This window comes from Ranitomeya variabilis, chromosome 1, assembly GCF_051348905.1.
Source record: "Ranitomeya variabilis isolate aRanVar5 chromosome 1, aRanVar5.hap1, whole genome shotgun sequence".
In the NCBI taxonomy this organism is placed as follows: domain Eukaryota; kingdom Metazoa; phylum Chordata; class Amphibia; order Anura; family Dendrobatidae; genus Ranitomeya; species Ranitomeya variabilis.
Window position 1 is genome coordinate 332288157 of NC_135232.1, and position 24716 is coordinate 332312872.

Sequence of the window (24716 nt, forward strand, 5' to 3'; positions counted from 1 at the left end):
CTAAATTTAAGCCTCGCTTCATCGGTCCTTACAAGATATTGGAAATCCTTAATCCCGTGTCCTTTCGCTTGGATCTTCCTGTGTCGTTTGCCATTCACAACGTGTTCCATAGGTCTTTGTTGCGGCGGTACGTTGTACCTGTGGTTCCTTCTGTTGAGCCTCCTGCTCCGGTGTTGGTTGAGGGCGAGTTGGAGTACGTGGTGGAGAAGATCTTGGATTCTCGTCTCTCCAGGCGGAGGCTTCAGTATCTGGTCAAGTGGAAGGGCTATGGTCAGGAGGATAATTCCTGGGTGGTTGCCTCTGATGTGCATGCGGCCGATTTAGTTCGTGCCTTTCACGCTGCTCATCCTGATCGCCCTGGTGGTCTTGGTGAGGGTTCGGTGACCCCTCCTTAAAGGGGGGGTACTGTTGTGAATTAGACTTTTTTGGCTCCCTCTTGTGGTCACTAGTGATATGACTCTGGGATTGTCTTTCCCTAGTTTGGCACCCACCTGGGTCGTTAGTCCAGGGGTGTTGCTATATAAACTTCCTGAATTCTCAGTCTGGTGCCTGGCATCGTTGTAATCAGTTCCTTTCTGTTTGCTCCTGTCTGCTGGTCCTGGTTCTTGCAAAATTAAGCTAAGTCCTGCTTCCTTGTTTTTTGGTTATTTGCATTGCTCTTATTTATTTGTCCAGCTTGTACTAAATGTGATTCCTGATTTTGCTGGAAGCTCTAGGGGGCTGGTATCCTCCCCCCGGGCCGTTAGACGGTTCGGGGGTTCTTGTATATCCAGCGTGGAAATTTTGATAGGGTTTTTTCTGACCGTATAAGTCATCTTACTATATTCTGCTATTAGTCAGTGGGCCTCTCTTTGCTAAATATCTAGTTCATTCTTACGTTTGTCTTTTCTTCTTACCTCACCGTTATTATTTGTTGGGGGCTTGTATCCAACTTTTGGGGTCTTTTCTCTGGAGGCAAGAAAGGTCTATCTTTCCCCTTCTAGGGTTAGTTAGTTCTCCGGCTGGCGCGAGACGTCTAGAACCAACGTAGGCACGTTCCCCGGCTGCTGCTATTTGTGGTGCTAGGATTAGTTATACGGTCAGCCCAGTTACCACTGTCCTATGAGCTGTTTTTTTGTGTTTGCAGACTTGGTAATTACTTCTGAGACCCTCTGCCATTGGGGTCATAACAGGGAGCACACAGATAAACCTTTCGAGTGGCAGCATCAATTCGAAGTATAGAAAAAACGTATGACCAAATGCAGTCACTATGTCCAACTCACGTGGCTAAATTGCCCAAAATACATGATCACATATTCATATATACATATAGTCGCTGCTTACCCATTGTGGATCAGGTATGGCCTCCCCACCTCACTCGGTCCCCCCGGACGCGCGTTTCGCGTAGCTTTTTCAACAGGGTGTCTATATACTACAGGGCTCCTATATACTACGTGGCCTGTGCTATGTACTATGTGGCTGCTATATACATACATACATATTCTAGAATACCCGATGCGTTTGAATCGGGCCACCATCTAGTAACTTTATAATAAGCTTGCTAACCACTTATTACTGTAATGTAGTGAAACACAGTACAGCCACAAGTTTCATAATCGTCAGTTAAAACAAAACTTACATCATTCCCACTAAAACAATGAGCCATAGAAGTCACGGCAATGTTTGTACATGACTTTGATGTATTAATGTAATTCACTGACATCATAAGCCCAGACATGCCTAACAATATCACACGAGTCTTTTATGTGGCTTATAAATAAGATCCAGCAGCTGCTAGGCAGGAACCCAAAGGCTTTTGCCTTTAGCATTTACGTTTACTACAGAACAAACTACACTCCTCAACATTGAAACTGTATCACCAAGAAGGAAAAGTCATGAAGTTCTAGAAATCACAGGATTGATAGATGTATTAATGGTATGCAAATGATGAAACACTGGAAACAAATTTTCAAAACATATTAATTTACCATATTTTTAGGACTAGAAGACACACTGGACCATAAGACGCACCTAGGTTTTAGAGGAGGAAATTAGGGAAAAAAATTGAAGCAAAAAAATTGTCAATTCTGTACTTAATATCCCCTATCCTGGTATATATGGTCCCCTCATCCCCATTCTGATACACATCCCCATTCTGATATGCATGGCCCCCTCATCCCTATCCTGGTATGCATGGCCCCCTCATCCCCATCCTGGAATGCATGGCCCCCTCATCCCTATCCTGGTATGCATGGTCCCCTCATCCCCATCCTGGTATGCATGGTCCCCTCATCCCCAACCTGGTATGCATGGCCCCCTCATCCCTATCCTGGTATGCATGGCCCCTTCATCCCCATGGTATGCATGGCCCCCTCATCCCCATCCAGGTATGCATGGCCCCTTCATCCCTATCCTGGTATGCATGGCCCCCTCATCCCTATCCTAGTATGATTGACCCCATCCCAGTTCTGGTATGCATGGCCCCATCCTTATCCTGGCAGGATTGGCCCCATCCTTATCCTGGTATGATTGGCACAATCCCGGTCCTGATTTGATTGGTCCCATCCTTCTTCTGGCATGATTGACCCCATCAAGGTCCTGGTATGATTGGTCTCATCCTTCTTCTGGTATGATTAACCCCATCAAGGTCCTGGTATGATTGGTCCCATCCTTTTTCTGGCAAAAAATGGCCCCATCCTGTTCCTGGTATGATTGGTCCTGTCCTTTTTCTTCTATAATTGGCCCCATCCCGTTCCTGGTATGCATGGCATCATCAGGAAAGATTAAAAAAAACAAAAACATTACACGTACCTTCCTACGCTTCCTCACATTTGAAGGGAAAAAGGGAGACACAAAGCGCAAATAGGGTCTTATCTCACAAAAAGAATGGAGGAATCACCAAGAAAATCGCTCACCTGGTGAAGCTGAAAGCAGGCATGTGAAGATTTCGACTGCCGTAGATCCACAAGCCGGTCACCGACCATATGAAGCAGTATACTATAGGAAGTGTGGATTAAATCCGCGCTGCCGCAATAATGATGAGGTTCCAGTTGATAGTAGAATTAAAACAGTGGTTTATTCAACGCGTTTCAGGGCTCTTATGGCCCCTTCTTCAGGAATTACCACATACAACAGCAACTTATACAACTTATCTGCGGCTCTCCCTCATCTCCCTCCGACTCTTTCCCACTGTGCAGCGTCATAGAAATCGTCAGATTCCTCTGACGCTGCACAGTTGGAGGAAGGCAGAGGGAGATGAGGGACAGCATACATAACACTACAATAGCTGTAGCTCTGGAATCGGTTGCCCCTCTCACACATACCAAAGCTCACAAAATCAACAGACAGCCCTGGCACACCAGCCTGACCAAAGAACTGAGATGGGACACCAGGGTTACTGAGCAAAGATGGAAAAGATCTCACTCCAATGAGCACTTCATTGCATTCAAACAGTCCCTAACTACTTTGAAGGCCACACTCGCTGCAACAAAACAAACCTACTGCTCATCTCTCATATCCTCCCTGTCTCACAACCCTAAACAGTTTTTCAACACTTTCAATACTCTCCTCCGTCCCTCAACACCCCCTCCCTCTCCACTCATCTTGGCTGAAGACTTTGCCTCAATTTTCAAGCATAAGATTGATAACATCAGAGAGTTTTGGTTGACAACCCCCAGAGCCCTTCCTCAACACTGCCCAGCCCTCCTCATCCAAAACCAGCTTCTCCACCATTACAGAAGTTCGACTCTCCACTCTACTCTCAAGATTACATCTCCCCACCTGTGCACTCAACCCGATCCCATCCCACTTCATCCTAAACCTCACCATAGTCTTCATTCCAACGCTAACCCATCTCTTCAACCTATCACTAACAACTGGTGTTTTCCCCTCAAGCTTTAAACATGCCTCAACCACAACTATCCTCAAAAAGCCCTCTCTTGACTCATCCTCTGCATCTAGCTATTGCCCCATATCTCTTCTACCCTATGCTTCAAAACTACTGGAACATGTCCATCTTGAACTGTCCTCCCACCTCTCTTCCTGCTCCCTCTTCGACCGCTTTCAATCTTGCTTCCGGCCACATCACTCCACTGAAACTCCCCTAACTAAAGTCACCAATGATCTATTAACTGCCAAAGCCAAGCAACACTTCTCTGTCCTCCTCTTCCTAGACCTGTCCTCTGCCTTTGACACAGTGGACCATTCCTTACTATTACAGACTCTCTCATCTCTTGGATTTTGTTGTACCTAACAGACCAGACACTCAGCGTCTCCCACTCGCGCACCACCTCCTCACCTCGCCCCTTATCTGTCGGAGTCCTGCAAGGTTCAGTCCTAGAGCCTCTGCTTTTCTCCATCTATACCTTTAGCGTCGGACAGCTCATAGAGTCCCATGGTTTTCAGTATCATCTCTATGCTGACGACACACAGATCTACAGCTCTGGACCAGATATCACCACCCTACTAAACAGAATCCCACAATGTCTGTCTGCTATTTCATCCTTCTACTCTGCTAGATTTCTATAACTTAATATGGACAAAACGGAATTCATCATCTTTCCCTCATCTCGCTTGATTCCCCCAACAGACCTATTCATTAAAGTAAATGGCTGCCCACTCTCCCCAGTCCCACAAGCTCGCTGCCTCGGGGTAATCCTTGACACTGATCTCTCCTTCAAACCACATATCCAAGCCCTTTCCACTTCCTGCCGCCTTCAACTCAAACTGTAACCTTCTGCTCTGTGAGCTCCCCTCTAACACTCACGCACCCCTCCAATCTATTCTAAACTCTGCTGCCCGACTAATCCACCTGTCCCCCCGCTATTCCCCAGCCTCTCCCCTCTGTCAATCCCTTCACTGACTCCCCATTACCCAGAGACTCCAGTACAAAAGCCTAACCATGACATACAAAGCCATCCACAACCTGTCTCCTCCATACATCTGTGACCTCGTCTCCCATTACTTTCCTGCACGCAACCTCAGATCCTCACAAGATCTTCTTCTATACTCACCTCTTATCTCCTCTTCCCACAATCGCATACAAGATTTCTCTCGCGCATCACCCCTACTCTGGAACTCTCTACCACAACATATCAGACTCTCGCCAACCATCGAAACCTTCCAAAAAGAACCTGAAGACCCACCTCTTCCAACAAGCCTACAACCTGCAGTAACCACCGATCGACCAAACCACTGCACAACCAGCTCTACCCTCGCCTACTGTATTCTCACCCATCCCTTGTAGATTGTGAGCCCTCGCAAGCAGGGTCCTCTCTCCTCCTGTACCAGTTGTGACTTGTATTGTTCAAGATTATTGTACTTGTTTTTATTATGTATATGGTACCGGGTCTCTCTCTCTCGGTTCTGGGGATGTCACGGTGGCCCGACCCGGTCCGTGGCCCTTTGAGGGACGTCCAGTAAAAGAGTTTATATATAAGGGATTTGTTCGTGACGCCACCTGTGGCATTCGGTCAGGGTGACCGACGCTGCTTAGGGGTCTGCTGGGGAGATGGAATGGCAGCTAGATGGTGTTTCTTCCCACAGGTGAAGTGTATCCCCAGGGCCTCCCAGGAGTGTAGATGGTGATGGTGGACGATGTAAGGCGCAGTGAATAACGAGGACACAAAGGGTGCAGTCTCTTTACCTTTACTGAAGACTTCCGCATCCACAGTCCAGAGTACCGTTCACAGGGCGGGCAGAGTCCGGCCGGTCCGAAGGCAAATCCAGAGTTCCCTTATCCAGGTGGAAATCAGTAGCCTTCCTACTAGCGCCTGTGTGTTGTAGCGCCTCCCTGCTGAGCACCACGGGATAGTCCTCACAACCTTTGTAAATGTTCTTGATGTTATTTCTTCCTCACTGTCCCCCAGATGGTATGGATAGGACAACCCGTATGACTGGGATAGCCTGGGGCTTGTTTGTAGGGACCCTAGAGACGCCCCAACCCCCACAATTTGCCACCGTGTCTTCTTAGGTATTAAGGTCGGGCAGCCAACTTGGAATTGACTGTCCTGCCGGTCTCTGAAGTAATGCGTAGAGTCAATTAGTCCCTCGGTGTTCCGGCCACCGGCTACACGCCTCAGAAGGAGGCTGCCGATCTCGGGGCAGAACTCCTCCCGGTATCTCCTTGTGCTGTGACTTCGTTTCTCACTCTCCACAATACAATTCCTTTCTTGTCCTTTCTTAGGATGCTGCCCCACGTGGGGCAGGCGCAGCTCCGTGTCTTTCTGTCTCGCTAGGCCTCTGTCAGGATCCCACCCCTGACAGGGACCCTCTGTCTGCAGCTCAGATGTTCCTCCTTTTCCCCCTGTCTGCCTGACAGGTGCTCACTGGGTCAAACCCAGGCAGCGTCTAACTAACGTCCTATCCAACCCACCAGTTTTACCCTAATGTGAGGAGTGCCCTAATAGATAGGAGCAAGGCTCCCCCTGGTGGACTGGAGTGTGAAGTGTAGTGTGTGACTTGTGATACCTGGCAAGGTGAACTCCTTTAGTACATGAGACGTAATATCACTCCCCCTGGTGGAAGAGCGACATTACTGCAATGAGCAGGACTCTGGGGCACCGCACTCCCCCCCCCCCCCTCCCCCGTTAAATTCAGTACTCTGGGACTGGGAGAAGAAACAACACTTACAGGTTATCAAAGGACATACAAAATTTTCGAAATGCTATAAAACAAATTAATTTAACAGTGCTTCCCTTTATGGGAGGTGAGGACACTTGAACGTTACAAACAAGAACATATTTACATTGTGCAAAAGGCAGATTGAAAACAGTTGTTATCTATCTATAGAACCAATTACCCATACAGGTATTCTACCTACTAAGTGCTATCTTATAACAATAATTTAACATTTTCCTTAAGTGCAAAGTCTATTAACCATCTATCTATGGCTCTCTAGAGGACTCGCTAACCCCTACGGGTTCACTTTATTGAAATGCAGAACAGGCTTCACCCCCACTACAGGCTAGACCGTATCTTTCTTCCAATTCCCTTCCGTCCTCAATTTTATTCAAAGTACATCATTAAACATTCTACTCCCAACATTTTCAAACATTTCTTATCACTAGTTTTCTAACTACATACTATTACTATGTATAAACATTATTACTATCTAACTTCTTAAGGCAACATTATCATGTTTTGACTAAGTGCAACAAGTGAACATTCCCTTTAAGAGGGAATCCAAGTCCTTTCTGAGGCAAGGCAAATAATCACATCACTAATTTTTCAAGTTTTGTTTAAAGCGGTATTACGTGATCTGAGGGACCCGTTACGAACCCCCAAACGTTGGTCTTGGGTGAGCTACAAGACGTGTAATCCTGACCCGGAATTCTGCCGCACCAACAGGTTTTTCTTCAGGTTTGTGAAGCAAAGCAGTTATTTTTACAGCATAATTTAACAGCAGTTTCTGTTAAGAGGCAGTCTCTGTAAAAGCCTCCTATGTAAAACCAGTAGAGAGCACCTTTAAGAAGGTGCAAACTATTTACAGAAGCAGTTTGTGAATCATTCACCGTCCATGATTCCAATGTTCTTTGGTAAACAGTGATGAACTTTTGTGCAAAACTGGAATAGGGATCCCGGGTAAACAAAGGGATCCCTTTAAGAGTTAACCCTAGACGGGTTTTAAAGCAGCAAAGGAAAAGAATGAACAGTTTTAAAAGAACTATATACATTTTTCGGTTTTCCGAGGTTTATTCTAGCGGTCTCCACCAGGGCTTTACCTGACAGGTAGCCCTCTGTGGCTTAGGATGGCTCGAATCCAGGTTCACTCCCGGCGCCAGGTACACTCCATGAGTTTGTTTTTCCTGCACGGTCAGGTCGTGCACGGCAATAAAAGTCTGAATGGTCCGGTGGATGATGCAAGTGACAGCAGGGGCTGCTGCAGCCGCGTCAGCGGTAAGTTCTTCCAGGGTCCTGGATACCGCTAAGAGAGCTGTGCATCTCTGTAAGTCCCGGGCCCACCAGCTATTTCCCTTCTGGTGCCGGCGGTAGGTCACAGCCTCCCCAGGATTCAAGGCCAGATCTGCGCTGTCTCCGCACAGGCAGGACTTCACCTCGTCCCGGGTAACATGGACTTTCACTGGGGATCCAATTTCTTGGATGAAACCTTTCCCCTCTTGCGGTTGGTACTTCACCACAACACCCCACTTCGGTGGAGAGTCGTCCAGCATTTCGCCTCGAGCCTCCTGCTCTACTTCCCGCTGGTACTCTGTGATTAGATGCCGCCGGTATTCTCCCCAGGGAAAGCGCCCAAGGTCATGCCCTCCCAGTGGTCTGGGGTCTGGTGACGGGGATGCCGAGGCTCCAGCAGTCGTGGTGAACGGAGCAGGTGCGGAAGGAAGGTGGACCTCCGAGACGCCACGGCACCGAGTACCTGCACTAGGGATGACTCGCTCGGCGCCACTCCACTCCTCCTGGGAAGTCGCCGGGGTTGGTAGCGGTGCAGGCAGCGGGGTCTCCATAGACAGCTCCCAGGAGTCCAGGCTCTCCAGCAGTGGCATATTGGAGTAGTCCTCCGGTGACGAGGGTCTGTGCGGGGCCATTCTTTTTCGAGGGTCCCCTCTGATCTTCAGCTCCATTTCCTCTTCCCCTTCTGGATAATGGTTTTCTTTTTTCGGTCTCCGCCCGCCATTGAGAATCAGGAGGCGGACCTCGGCTGCTGACGGACACGTCCTCAGGATACAGAAGTATTTAGACTGGGCGGCCATTATTTTTCGCGCTTCTCAGTCGTTCACGCCCACAATTCCACCTCCCCCTTCTTCTCCTGCGCTCCTCGAGGCGCTGCAATGGCGGTGGTTTTGGCGGGAATTTTGGCGGCAAATGGCAATACACAGTCTTTATGCAAATCACAGTTCCAATCACAATTCTGGCACAGTTCTTAGGCACACATGGCCCGATTTTTCAGGCTTAAGTAGATCCTGTTCATGACGCCAAAGATGGATTGCCCCCACATTAAGGGAAATGGGGTACTCGGTACCGGGTCTCTCTCTCTCGGTTCTGGGGATGTCACGGTGGCCTGACCCGGTCCGTGGCCCTTTGAGGGACGTCCAGTAAAAGAGTTTATTTATAAGGGATTTGTTCGTGACGCCACCTGTGGTATTCGGTCAGGGTGACCGACGCTGCTTAGGGGTCCGCTGGGGAGATGGAATGGCAGCTAGATGGTGTTTCTTCCCACAGGTGAAGTGTATCCCCAGGGCCTCCCAGGAGTGTAGATGGTGATGGTGGACGATGTAAGGCGCAGTGAATAACGAGGACACAAAGGGTGCAGTCTCTTTACCTTTACTGAAGACTTCCGCATCCACAGTCCAGAGTACCGTTCACAGGGCGGGCAGAGTCCGGCCGGTCCGAAGGCAAATCCAGAGTTCCCTTATCCAGGTGGAAATCAGTAGCCTTCCTACTAGCGCCTGTGTGTTGTAGTACCTCCCTGCTGAGCACCACGGGATAGTCCTCACAACCTTTGTAAATGTTCTTGATGTTATTTCTTCCTCACTGTCCCCCAGATGGTATGGATAGGACAATCCGTATGACTGGGATAGCCTGGGGCTTGTTTGTAGGGACCCTAGAGACGCCCCGACCCCCACAATTTGCCACCGTGTCTTCTTAGGTATTAAGGTCGGGCAGCCAACTTGGAAATGACTGTCCTGCCGGTCTCTGAAGTAATGCGTAGAGTCAATTACTCCCTCGGTGTTCCGGCCACCGGCTACGCGCCTCAGAAGGAGGCTGCCGATCTCGGGGCAGAACTCCTCCCGATATTATCTCCTTGTGCTGTGACTTCGTTTCTCACTCTCCACAATACAATTCCTTTCTTGTCCTTTCTTAGGATGCTGCCGCACGTGGGGCAGGCGCAGCTCCATGTCTTTTTCTCGCTAGGCCTCTGTCTGTCTGCAGTTCAGATGTTCCTCCTTTTCCCCCTGTCTGCCTGACAGGTGCTCACTGGGTCAAACCCAGGCAGTGTCTGACTAACTTCCTATCCAACCCACCAGTTTTACCCTAATGTGAGGAGTGCCCTAATAGATAGGAGCAAGGCTCCCCCTGGTGGACTGGAGTGTGAAGTGTAGTGTGTGACTTGTGATACCTGGCAAGGTGAACTCCTTTAGTACCATCAGACGTAATATCACTCCCCCTGGTGGAGCATTACTGCAACGACCAGGACTCTGGGGCGCTGCACTTACCCCTCCTCACATGTAAAGCGCCATGGAATAAATGGCGCTATAATAATAATATCCCATCTACTTTGCTGCTGCATTATTTTTGCCAACAAAAATGCACAGCGTTAAAAACACCAAATACTCATCGTGGCCCGAAAAATAAAAAATATATATACTGTATAGCGTTAAAAACACCAAATACTCATCGTGGCCCGAAAAATAAAAAATATATATACTGTATATCCGGTATAACAGTAACACTAAAAGTCCAATCTATCAAAGTATAAAAGTAATAAATCCATACAATAAACTCTGAAAAGAGGAATAGAAAAACAAAAAACAGAATTGCCATTTTTTAGCCGCTACAGTTTTCTTAAAAAAATGTGATAAAAAGCAATCAAAAGACAATATGTACCCCAAATTGCTATTGATAAAAAAGTCAGCTCGCTGCGTAAAAAAGAACACAGCTCCATTGCTGGAAAAAAGAAAGAATATAATATTAAAAAAACTATACAAGTTTGGTATCTCCATATTCGTACTGACCTGAATATTCATAATGCCAGGCAATTTTACCATGTAATAAACTCTGTAAAACAAAACCTAAAACACAACAGTGGAATTGCATTTTTTTCACAATTTCATCCTACTTGGGTTTTTTTTTCTTTTTATGCTTGCTAATAAAAAATCTACAAAACCCCCTTGAAGGGGTTGTAAACTACTAGGACAACCCCTTCTTGATCTGAATTTTTGGCACTATAAAATAAAAACACTTATACTCATCTCCCGCGCAGTTCGAGCAGTGTCGGTACTCGCGCTCCCGGGACTCATGTGAGGTTGTTATGCAACATAAGCCCGCCGTCCAATCAGCGCTGGCGTTACTGTCCAACAGGAAGTATCAGTTTTTGCTGATACTGTAAAACGCAGCTTTTAATTTTGCATAAAAAATCACAGCAAAAAAACACAACATGTGAACATAGCCTAACTCTTCTCTGCCATAGAGAGTACATGATGACCAAGCATTCATTTGTATGGGAAAGTCAGGAAAGATAACTTGTTCAACCAACAGTTATCGAAGGTAAATGGCCACCTTAGAGGGATTTGCCAGTGAATACAAAATATCACCTATCAACAGGAAGGGTTATAATTAGGGTTGATCGAATAGCTGTGGATAAGCACTTGTATAGCTATAGCGCTTCCCGAATAGCTGCCTCGGGAACCTGGATACCTGGAGCGCTCCCGATAATCAGGTGTCCGGCGCAGCAGCCACATTTGTCGTGGGTGTGTGACAGCCTGTTTGTTGGGCTCTCCATGCACTTGTCCGAAACTCTTCGATCAACCCTAGTTATAATTTGTTGATCAGTGGGAGTCCGGCCAATTAGCCAGACCAGGAATTTTTATCCCTGAATGGGAAATTTTATCCCAGTTACAAAATGGCACAGCCGATCAGTTGCTATACCAATCCTCCATTCATTTTTTTTATTGGTCTGCCGAAAAAAAAAGAGAACAGCACAAAACAGTGCCGCAGAGAAAGAATGGAGCGTGGATTGAGAAAGTGCACTCTCCATTCTAATGGGGATAAAGGTTACCCCGTTCTGCAAATCATTTCCAGTAGTTGGTCCTCTACCCATCAAGAGGTTATCGCCTATCCCTGGGAGAGGTGACACAACTTGGTCCCACCAGACAACGCCTTAAAGCCCTACACCATTTTTTAACATGTTTCTTTTACATTTACTAACACTGGAGAAATAAAAACAAGATAAAATGAGTTACTTCATTCTAGAGGATACAAATTTGTCTTGGGAAAGCGATAGACACATTATATTATTATAGTTACAGTATAGTAATGGTGCTATATAAATAAATAATAATAATAATAATAATAATAAAGCAACACCAAAAATTAAAATTTGTTCTAATGTTTTTATTCCAATATTTTCCCACCAATTTTGTGCAAAGAGACAATTTTTTTTTTATATTTTTCCAGTCAGTGCAAAAGGTGCAGAGAATTCCTCTGTCATTTAAGGCACGTGGCCCATTGCTTGGAGTCTGATGGTTGGTCCATGGAGTGCTGCTGCTAACACAAAAATACATATTATACCTCTAATTTCATAGTCCATATCCAGATTTCTGCCCCCATCCAGAGACTTAGCAATTACCATCCCATTTCAGGGCAAAATATATTTTATGATGGGAGGAAGAAACAAAAGTTACCGCTGCCCCTGCCAGAGAGAACTTGTTCAGCTAACTTCATGTCAGAGCACTGCCCTGCAGCCACCTGGCATTGAAGCCTCTGATGACAAACGAAAGATGTCCATCCAGTGTAAGAAATAAATTATGTGACGATGAGGTTTCCGGAGATCCAGCATCTTCCAGATGTGATCACGTCTCTCAGTCAGACTTTGCTGTTAGTTTTTCTTCCTCTTCTAAATCCATCTCCGTGATGACAGAATAGCATATGATCTGGGCATATCGAGTAATCATGGCTACGGGAAAAGACAAACATCTGTTAGGATCTGCTCTATGACAATGATATCCTGGGCAGATATTATATCTAACCTCCTCCAGCTCCTGCTGGTAGAAAGCAGTAATGGTTATTCCTATTTTGCCTGCAATAGGCACAGTCCATTATATATACAGTTAGGTCCAGAAATATTTGGACAGTGACAGAAGTTTTGGCATTTTATCTGTTTACTAAAACATATTCAGGATACAGTTATATAATCAATATGGGCCTAAAGTGCAGACTCTCGGCTTTATCGCCCGCTCACACCACACTGTATACATTAGACGAGTGCTTTCTAATTTTGTTATCGGATAGCATGCAAACCAATGTTATTCAATGGGGCAGCGCTGATGCATGCTGAAATTTCACTTTGAAATCAGATGCCAGTCACCCATTCAAGTCTATGGTACGGGTGGAAAACATTGGACTGCACTCGAATAACATCCAAATGCAGTTCGATATCCGTGGACTCACAAAATCGAGAGGATGGAGAAATTTTGTTCTTCATCTTCTCACATTGTGCTCTGATTTTCTCATCTGAGAGAATCGGATTAAAATATGCTGATACTCGGATCAAAGTCTGGTGAGAGTTTGAGCAGAGTGTAATTTGCATAATTGGCCCAATTTTCTCATATGAGAGAAACTACAGCCATCTGACAGTAATTAATTTGAGGGTATTCACATCCTAATTGGAGTAAGGATTAGTAATTACAACTCTTTAATATGTAACTGCCTTTTTTTAAAGGGACCAAAAGTAATTGAACAATTATCTCAAAAGCTCTTTAATAGGCTTCATGGGCTACTCCCCTTAATTGATCATCAACTAAGAAGGTAAAAGGTGGAAGGCGCTTCCATGCTCTGGCACTGAGTGGACACGTGTAAAAAGAGCTCCTGGTTTCCTGGTCAGAAACGCTAACTAAAAACTTGTCTCCTTTTGCTAAAACGGTTCCCTGCCGGTGGTGGAGGGACAGAATCGGTTCTCATGCTGCGTGAGGCAAGTTGCGGTGCCTGGGTTTGCTGTGCTGCTGCTGTAGGGTCCATCTCGTGATGCATTGTGAAGAGAGGGCAGCCATCTTAGGTGCCTTGTCCCAACGCTTTGAGGAGAGGTGTAGAGTCAAGAAGGAGGTAAAGTGCAGAAATACATACATCGGTGTAGGGGTGACAAAGATCCCGGTCTGTGTGGGGCTTATTGTCGGCTTGTGGGTGGCTCGTTGAAATGACATGCCTGAGAACTCCCCTGGGTCTTAAAGCCCCTGGCAATCAAGTACTGCGGTTGGTGTTTCTGTCTGTAACGTGCTCCAACATAGGGGAGGGATCCCTTGGATGGTTGTGTAAGGTGCTGAGATGATCAGCAGTAAAGGAATGGGCCAGGAAGATGGTGGACAGCATGCTGAATCCCAAGATGGCGCCCGAGTGTCTAGTGGGAGACACTGTAATTAATACCATGTATCCTCTATGTGCTGCATAATTCTTCCGTTTTGATTCCTAAGTATAGGATCAGAAAAAATGCATGATATCTTCAGAGGTTTAGTGTGGAAACAAGAGAATCCTAGAATGAAGTTGGAAACACTGCACTTACCTAAAAAAAAATCAGGGGGGTCTAGCTTTGCCTCATATTTAGGGATATTACTTAGCTTCCCTTTTTCAGCATTTTAAAGGTGGGGCATTGGAGGGGACAGAAGACGGGGTTGATAGTACTTAAACATCTGGGGGGTGGGGATGATAATTTTTTAGATTTGTTAAAATCTCACAAATTCAAAAGTAATTCAAGATGCTACCCCACCCAGTCCATAATATTTGTGGTCATGTAAAAAAATGGCTTGGCATGAAGGTCTGTTCGAAGTGTACGGCCATTTGGAGCAATCCCAATCCAAGGAAACTGCAGCATCTATAGGGTTTCGGTGAATGGAGAAGACTGAGGTTGAAGTATGGTTATCAGTTGTTTGTAGATAGTCATTTCTGTACGTTTGACAACCCGAAACAGGAGTTTAATTTGCGTAGCTCAGAGTTTTTTAGGTACTTGCAATTAAGACATGCAATAAGGGCTCAGGAGCTTATCACGGATCTTTCCATTTCTACTAATGGGTTGGTAGACTTCATGGTACACGCTAAAACCACTAAGAGAATTATCTCTCTATTCTACACCTCTTTGCTGTTTAAAGTATTGGGTGATCCCAATATGATATTGGGCACTGGTTCGGGCTAATGTGAGAGAGATCTGGGAAGTATTTCCACAGAAGAGTGGGAAGATGTTGTAGAGTGGATAGCATCAGTTTCAATTAATACGGCGCAGAGAAGGTCCCAATTGTTCCTTATTCAAAGTTTACATGACTGAATGGGACTTAGGGCTGATGACTGCTGTCCACGTTGTAGAGAAGAGAAATCAGACCTAATGCACAAGTTTTGGAGATGTCCCAGATTAGCTGAGCTATGGGAGGGCATTGCTAGAATAGTTATGGAGGTGTTTTATATCAAAATCCCACTTGGCTCAAAATCATGTGTGTGAGCACTGGTGGGCAATGTGAGAGGATCTTCGCAGGTGCAACAGGCCTTTGCTAAAATCCTCTCTGAAGAGACAATTTGCTTATTTCTATCAAACTAGGAAGTCTATTGCCAAACATTGGCTGGCAAATGGTCCTCCTTCTGAGGAAGAAGTGGCATGAACAATACCATTTTAATGGGAAAAAAAAGGCAGGTTAAAGGTCTGGAGCTGGTTCCAGGTGTGGCATTGCATTTGGAAGCTCTCAATGGAAGAGAGGTGAAAAAACTGGACTAACAATAAGCGCAATAGGGTTTTATCAGAGTTTCAGCGAGGAGACCAAAGGCATGGTACTCATCTGGTGTGGCTGTGTGACCACAAACACTACAAAGGCTGAACGCTGCTGTAGACCCACAAGTGAAAACAACTTCAATGGAATGAAAGGGTTTTTTTCTGGCACAGAATTAAACCTTGCAATCCATTTTAATTGTTCTCAATGGAACATAAACAGACCATCGTTAGGCTGAAAAAAAGTAGAAATCCATTGCAGAGATAGCCATTCTGCAAAACAAAGAGCGCACTAATGAGCTTGTGAACTCAAGAAGGCCTGAAGGTCAAAGGAAGACAACAGTGATTCCTGATCACAGAATCCTTTCCATGGTGAAGAAAAAATTCTTCACAACATCCACCTAAACGACGAACACTCTTCAGGAAGTAGGTGTTTCTGTATCTAAGTCTACTATAATGAGAAGACTTCATGACAGCAAATACAGTTCACCACAAGGTCTAAACCAATAATCTTAGTCTTAACAATAGAAAGGCCAGTTTAGACTAGCCAAAACCACCTAAAGAAGCCAGCCCAGTTCTGGAAAAGTTTTCTTTGGACAGATGAAGCTAAGATCGACCTATACCAGAATGATGGGAAGAAGAAAGTATGGAGAAGACTTGGAATGGCTCATGACCCAAAGCACACCACATCCTGTGTAAAACATGGTGAAGGCCGTGTGACGGCATGGGCATGCATGGCTTCCAATGGCACTGGGTTACTAGTGTTAACTGTTGATGTGACTGAAGACAGAAGCAGCCGGATTAATTCTGTACAGGGCTATACTTTATTCTCAGATTCAAAAAAATACAGTAAGGTTGATTGGATGAAGCTTCACAGCACAGATGGATAATGAGTCTGACCCAAAACATACAGCAAAAGCAACACGAGTTTTTTAAGGCAAAGAAGTGGTAAACTCTGCAATGGCCAAGTCAATCACTAGATTTCAACCCCTCAACAAGCAACAACTGAAGTCAGCTGCAGTAACGGCCTGGCAGAGCATCACAAAGGGGGAAACTCAGCGTTTGGTGATGTCCATGGTTCCAGACATCAGGGAGATTATCAGCAATAATGCAAATGTGTTACTAACAAATACTGTGTCATTGTTATTAACTAATAAAATGAAATTGTTGTTTGCCCATGTATAGATGCAATCAATGACACACATGCTTGCCTGGTTGGCTGGTCACCGGGCTAGTTTATACAATGCAGGCACATGGAACGCAGACTCCCAGGAACGTTCTTTGAGCCGATCTATAAACCTGTACAATTACATTTCAGCCTGTTGTGCCTACTAACAAGCCAAACACCTAAGTGGCTACCACATCTTGTGTTTCAAAGGTCTGCACTGCTGTTTAAAAGATCTGGAATCTGAAAATGTGAGAAGTCATACCTGCAAAGCGACGTAGCCATTCTGGTTTCTTATCCTCTGAGATATATACAAAAATGAAATAGACAGGAACACCGGACAGTGCTATGGCTATTCCAATCAGAGAGTTGATCAAGTCGCTGTAGAGTGGAACGGCCACCAGGAACACAGTACATAGACAAAATATTATTGGAAAAATCAGGCTGAGCTGTAAATTATGAGAAAAGAGAGGTCACCAACAGTCGCAGCACTGCAAGAATATAGAGCGATATTTACATGAGAGAGTGCACCTGGTTTCATATCAATATAGCCTTAAAGGGGTATTCCCATCTCCAAGAGCCTATCCCAATATGTAATAGTAATAATATTAGCAAATACCTCCAATTAGAAATGTAGTGTAGTTTTTCTAATTCTCTATGTCTCTTTCCTCATGTGCAGGCATGACAGGACCTTAGGTATCCACGGTTATGACCACTAGTAATGAGCTATCACTATATCAGTGGTCGTAACCATGGATACCTAAGGTCCTGCAATGCCTGCACATGAGGAAAGAGACAGAGAATCAAAAAACTACACTACATTTCTAATTGGAGGTTTTAGCTAATATTACTATTATTACATATTTTAAATATTGGGATAGGATCTTGGAGATGGGAATACCCCTTTTAAGTATGCCATACACCTTTAAAGGGTTGGCCCCTAAATGCTTTATAATAACAAACAGAGCAGGTACTCACCCTCCCAAGTCCAGTGCCAACTCCCTACCGCTGCGCGGGTCTCGGTATTTTCTCTGCAGCGGTGATGTTATGTCTACAGCGTGCATAACAGATATAGCCAACCACAGAGCTCAGCAGATGTGCCAAGTTAGACGGCATAAGCTGCTGAGTGCACTGATTGGCTACTGTGATGATGCGCACTGTAATGACATTACCGCAGCAGCCAAGATACCGAGACCTGAGCAGGGGCAGGGAAGCGCAACTGGACTTGGTAGGGTGAGTACCTGCTCTGTTTGGTATTTTAGCTATAAATAGCTGGCAGTTATTTCACCTGACCAAAAACATGCACTTTTTGCTCTACTGAGCATGCCTGTGTTCTCAATAGGGATAATGGAAAAAGCGGCAGCTAAAGGTATTACCCATAAGAACAGCGGATCAGTGATGTTGAAATTCAACATGCCCGACTTTTCTATCTCCATGACATCTGACATTGGATAGGTGTTGGAACAAATTACATATTGGGCAGTTTCCTGCTTCTTCTGAAATGGGCGGCAATGACCAATGTTCCACTGTGTCTAGGTATCTTGAGGCTCGAGCTGTTAAAAAAAAAACCTTAAAGGGGTTGCTAGTTTTCAGATAATGTTCGGCCTCGGCTGCAGTATTAAAAAAAAAAAACAAATTAAGGAGAACTCACCTTCCCCAGGTCCACTGCTTAGTCTCTACCCCTTCTCCCGATATCTAGCATTGGCTGCAGCACTAACGTCATGCAGCCAGTGCGGCAGCCAATCAGTGATCTCAGCAGCTCTGTCAGTGTAGGCAGAACGATTCCTTCAGAGCCGCTGAGCTCACTGATTGGCTGCTGCACTGACGACATGACATCACTGCCGAAACCAATGCCAGACATCGCGAGAAGGGGTAGGGACTCAGAGCCCAGGGAGCACGAGTCAAGCGAGGTTTTTATTTTTAACAAACTGCAGCTGTGGCAAAATATTATCTGACAGGGAACAACCCCTTTATGTGGCCCCTTAACTGCCTCCTAGGCTAAATTAAATCTGAAACCAGTGATGAGGTGAACAAAGGTTGATATGAGAATGTACAACAACAAGATCATGTGACTGAAGAGGTCAAAGGGCAAGACATAAAAACATTAAAGCAGATACTAAATCTAGGCAAGACTAACCTTGAGTGGTCGTGGTCTGTCTGGCTCCTTCCATCGCAAATAAAGTTGACCGGCAATAGACAGGCCCACAAACAACCAATAGCTGAAGCTGTAGTAATTAATGAGCTGGAAGATGTCTTCTACACAGAGGTACACCAGAGCCATAGCACCCTGTAATGGGACAGAACACCATCACTGCAGGTCTATGAGGACATGTACTCCCCAGGCATCACGGCAGGTCTATGAGGACATGTACTCCCCAGGCATCACTGCAGGTCTATGAGGACATGTACTCCCCAGGCATCACTGCAGGTCTATGAGGACATGTACTCCCCAGGCATCACGGCAGGTCTATGAGGACATGTACTCCCCAGGCATCACTGCAGGTCTATGAGGACATGTACTCCCCAGGCATCACTGCAGGTCTATGAGGACATGTACTCCCCAGGCATCACGGCAGGTCTATGAGGACATGTACTCCCCAGGCATCGCTGCAGGTCTATGAGGACATGTACTCCTCAGGCATCGCTGCAGGTCTATGAGGACATGTACTCCTCAGGCATCGCTGCAGGTCTATGAGGACATGTACTCCCCAGGCATCGCTGTAGGTCTATTAGGACATGTACTCCTCAGGCATCGCTTTAGGTCTATGAGGACATGTACTCCTCAGGCATCGCTGTAGGTCTATGAGGACATGTACTCCTCAGGCATCACTTTAGGTCTATGAGGACATGTACTCCTCAGGCATCGCTGTAGGTCTATGAGGACATGTACTCCTCAGGCATCGCTGTAGGTCTAGGAGGACATGTACTCCTCAGGCATCGCTGTAGGTCTATGAGGACATGTACTCCTCAGGCATCGCTGTAGGTCTATGAGGACATGTACTCCTCAGGCATCGCTTTAGGTCTATGAGGACATGTACTCCTCAGGCATCGCTGTAGGTCTATGAGGACATGTACTCCTCAGGCATCGCTGCAGGTCTATGAGGACATGTACTCCTCAGGCATCGCTTTAGGTCTATGAGGACATGTACTCCTCAGGCATCGCTGTAGGTCTATGAGGACATGTACTCCTCAGGCATCGCTGCAGGTCTATGAGGACATGTACTCCTCAGGCATCGCTGTAGGTCTATGAGGACATGTACTCCTCAGGCATCGCTTTAGGTCTATGAGGACATGTACTCCTCAGGCATCGCTGTAGGTCTATGAGGACATGTACTCCTCAGGCATCGCTGCAGGTCTATGAGGACATGACCGCACACGGACCAGGAGAGCAGGTTCAGGGCTCTGGCCACACACGGACCAGGGGGCCTCACAACTCACTAGTAGGAGAAACTACACACTAATGAATATTATTGCTTCAGCAACTCCCTAAGGGGGAAGGGAGTCTTTTATACAGGATGCCTCCCAGCTATTGGGAGAAGGGAAACCATGCAGGGGTGCTGGCAATAGTGTTACAGTATAAAGACATTTATTGTCATTAGCCTATAATCGTCAGTTATTGCATTTTAAATCTTATAAAAATAAAATCATTCATATCAAAACAATACTAAGTAAAAACTCCATCCACTAAGCATTTGTGCCACTGCTGCATTTGTTACTTTCATATGCATCATCACCACTTCTGCTTTGAAACTGACCTTTACTATCGCAACCTATTTCACAATAGATTTCATGAATGAAACTCATGATATTTGATAGTCTGAGAATAAACTGCACATTTGATTGCCCACTTACGTCCTGCAAGATATCTGCAATGATGGATTTTTTTGGTTTCCGTCATAGTGAATTCAGGTCATAATCTTTGATGCACACAAAGTTACTTATGCATATGATAGTTCATGAATCTTTCAACCAAAGCAAAATAAAATAAGGAATTGAAAAAAAACTTACCGTATATACAAGTTTATGACATTATGAGTTTTTGACATATTTAACTCAGGACTTAATTTATCCCAAGGATTTGTAGTATGTCACAAGATCTAAGAAATATGGTCCAGAAATAGTAAGGGCTCTCAATTTAATGGCAGTAAAATTTTCACACTGCTAGTCTGTGAACAAATTAATTACGGTACTTTCGGACCACTAAGCAACTGAAAAACGACAGCATAGTCCGCATATTACTCTGCAACAACATTTTAGATCGTCATTGCAGAGTCAGAAGCTTCATGAATATGGTGCAACTGGAGGAGCAAGGAGACTGTTGAACTCACTGCAGAGAAGGCAGAAATGGCTTATTACTGTCTCTGTCTTCCTGACTGCTGTATTTGTAGCACTGAAGGAGCATTGTGTATACAGTGTAGGAAAAGCGCCGGACCCAGCAATCATGGGATCACTGGGAGCAGGGAAGAAGCAGGAGCTGCGGAGGTTTAGCAGTCCCAAATCAGTTCAGCAATTCAAGCAGGAGGCTAAATTTGGCCAGTATCTGGCGCTAATAACGGCCAGCCCAAGTTAAAGGAAAAATAATAAAAGCGTATTTAAATGCCTCAAAAGGTATGCAATGTGTAAAGAAAATTAAAAAGACTAACAGACATAAAAAAAAAGTTGTGTCCGATACATAAATCTAATTGAAAATGAAAGAGAAACAATTTAAAGTACATTTTAGTGGTCATTTATGATCACAAAAAATGAAAAATGAAAAAAAATTTACAAAATCAACATGTATTTCCTTTTTTCTTACTTTTACTCTGTACGTATGTATGTTTCTTGGTATTATTAACACATTACATAGGTAAATATTAGGAATTTGATGTCCTCCTCTCCTATAATGCCACCTTATGCACTGTGTATCATATGGTATTTTAAAGCTTTGTATATTGCAGATTGTATTTTTAGATTGACTGATATTTCATGTTTTTGAGCCCTTCTTATTTTAGAGAAACTGCGCTTTCTATTTAATAAAGAAGCCATGACGTAATGTTTTATATTCGACTATAACATTGGTAGGTAAATAAAATTGGTTTTGATATACAAGGACTGTAATGGATATAATGGTCAGGTTGAGAAATAATTTAGGTATTTTAGCTGAAGGACTGCTTTCTGTTTCCCTTATTCAGAGCGATGTGATGTTTTAGCCAAGAATAAAGGTCTCCTCATAAAGCATTTTAGATTTTGTGCCAATCCATGCTTGATAAAGAGACCTAACTAGTTTCAAAAGCTTGGTACTGTCATCTTCTTTACAGTTAGCCAAGTTTTCAGCCACCAAGGACTCATGTTTTAGAAAGTTCCCAAAAGTACTACAGAGCATTTCAGATTTGGCCTGGCACACTTACATTAAACAGCAGGGCTGGTATTGGGGTGAATCTCTCCATATGGATCATACTGAGAGCATCAGGAAGGTGTCCTTCTCGAGACCCAACAAAGAAGAGCCTGAAATGGAGGACGACAGTAACTTGATTAAGCGAATTAAGGAACAGCATTGCCAGGACAAGAGAAACATACCGGACAAACTATAGCAATAGTTATAGCAAAGCTATAACAATAAATAATAATAATAATAATAATAATAATAATAAACTATACATTTTTCTGTTCAAGTTACTAATTTTTTTATTATTATTGCAGAACTGTTAGCTCGATTTTTAGCTTCTAAATGTATATACAAAAATAAATAGCTAATTCAATACTTTAGCTAAAGGCCCCCATACACATTAGACTAATTTCAGCTGAACTCGTCAATATCGCTGGGTTTGGCTGACAATCTAATGTGTATGGGGACAGCAACCGACTGACCGTTGGGAGAGATGTACCGTATTTTCCGGCGTATAAGACGACTTTTTAACCTCTGAAAATCTTCTCAAAAGTCAGGGGTCGTCTTATACGCCAGAAACGGCGTGTGCAGGGAGCGGTCCTGGATGGTTCCCAGGGTCTGGAGGAGAGGAGACTCTCCTTCAGGCCCTGGAATCCATATTCATGTAAAAAAAAAAAGAATAAAAATAAAAAATATGGATATAATTTCCTTCCGACGACCCCCGGCTCTCAGGGGTGCACGCGGCAGCTTCCGTTCCCAAGGATGCATTGCACGAAGGACCGGAGTTGGGAACGGAAGCTGCCGCGTGCACCGCTGAGAGCCGGGGGGACCGTCGGAAGGTAAGTATATCCCTATCTTTTATTTATTTTTATTTTTTTACATGAATATGGATCCCAGGGCCTGAAGGAGAGTCTCCTCTCCTCAAGACCCTGGGAACCATCTGGACCGCACACGCCGTATAAGACGACACCTGGCGTATAAGATGACCCCCGTCTTAAACGGCGAGTATATCCCAAACTCTATATTTTATATGGAAAAGTTGGGGGTCGTCTTATACACCCAGTCATCTTATACGCCGGAAAATACAGTAGATAGCACTTGTGCAATTTCAGACTGCCAATCGCATTGTCCTGGAAATAAGCCATCGGCCGATGTGTCAGTCGGAGGCTTTCACATAGAGAACAAAGGAGCACTCGACCAAACGAGAACATAGGAGCACTTGGCCAAACGAGTGCTCCTGTGTATAGGAGAGTTGGCTATGATGGCTATCGGTCAAGGCATCGTTTGGCCATCGGCCATCTAATGTGTATGGCAAGTTTAAGAGTGGAGATCCTGAAAGGTGTACTCCAGTCCGAGGGACTCTGTGAGGCAGGGAGGGGGATCATATGCGAGGGTCGATATGTATTCCCCAGGATGCAAACAGAGTCCTATCAGACCCGCTGGAGTGCCTTGTGGTCACAGCAGGATGCCTGGGAGTCACAGGGCAAAATAAAAGTAAGCGTGGACCTGGTCAAGCTATTTGGCCTAGGCATTTTCAGGAAAAGCCGGTATGGGCTTTTATTTTTTTAAACAGACTGCAGGAAGGAAGTGGGGCCGGTCCGTTTCCTCCAGGCCGGGTATGCGGGTGGCCTATGGCCATAGATTCCAGCTTGAGAGAAAAACCCTGCAGGAAGGGTTTGGGTGTGTCAGTTTTGGGCTTGCATGCAGGCAGAGCAGTAGACTCTGGAGAGCTCAACGGTGTGAGGCAACACAGAGCCAAGCGGAGCCAAAAGGCCTGACACCCCCAGAGTACACGACGGTGCAGTCACCCACGACTATAAGTCACGGCCTGTCTTTGTTTCACGGCTGCGATCCGGAGGATTTGATTTACTTCCTTTGTTTGTGAGTACGCTGTTTTATTAAAATAGACTTTACTTTGAACTTTTCATGGGTTACTGCCTCATCACTGCACAGCATGGACACCACTGCACTACAGTCACTTTTCATAAAACATCAACAACGGAATATCTGATTATGATCCTGAGATTTTGCTTTATACCAATACAACCATCTGCAGTGGTAGTGTGAACAGATGACACCATACCTTCACCAAAAGACATAGGGGGAAACCATCTGAAACCAGCACCAGAGACTGTGCAGAAGCATATTAGACACCTACTATATGGCATTTAACATCATTTGCCATCCCATATGTATCACAATGGATAATGCTGGCATTACTTTTGTATTTGCAGATAGCCTGAAAGATGGTTTCTGAATAAATACCTTGATGCTGCGAGAATGGAAGCATTCAGACCTCCAAAGCATGAAAGTGCTACAGCCAGAGGGATCGTCCAGTTAAATATTCCAAATATCTGATCTGCAAATGTCTGAGAAAAGAGGAATCAAGGGTCGGTTTAGATGCATGTACAAAGACGTGAACCTGAGGATCATGCTATTATATAAATTATAACATTTACATGACATCATACATGGTATATAGTGTGTATTTACCACTGCTACGGCATCACTTCCCAGTATGGATCGCATGTCCAGAACTGTGTAATATGCCACATTAGTCAGTATGTAAATGACAGTTACAATTGGCATGGAGATCCCAATGGCAAGGGGAAGGTTCCTGTGGACAACATACGTAAAATGATGAGAAAAGGTGTCACCTGTCACGATATAACAGAAAATATTATTTTGCATTACCTTCATCATTTGCTTTGTGTCTGATGAAACGTCATCAGGACTTTTACTATAAACTATCTTTGCTACAGCTATAGACGTTGGAAGATGTAGTCAAT

The 24716-nt window shown here is 44.9% G+C and overlaps 1 protein-coding gene across 1 annotated transcript in view; it reads right to left on the reverse strand.

The window, feature by feature from the left end:
• Nucleotides 1-12027: 12027 nt before the first annotated feature.
• The window catches only part of SLC7A7 (solute carrier family 7 member 7), a 32286-nt gene continuing 19597 nt past the window's right edge, over nt 12028-24716 (reverse strand). Inside the window, exons 5-10 of the mRNA XM_077298821.1 lie at nt 24421-24544; nt 24193-24296; nt 21950-22046; nt 18700-18849; nt 16828-17011; nt 12028-12610 (exon numbers count right to left, since the gene is read on the reverse strand). Coding sequence (XP_077154936.1) covers nt 12516-12610; nt 16828-17011; nt 18700-18849; nt 21950-22046; nt 24193-24296; nt 24421-24544 — 754 coding nt within the window. The 3' untranslated portion in view covers nt 12028-12515. The remainder of the gene's footprint in view (nt 12611-16827; nt 17012-18699; nt 18850-21949; nt 22047-24192; nt 24297-24420; nt 24545-24716) is intronic.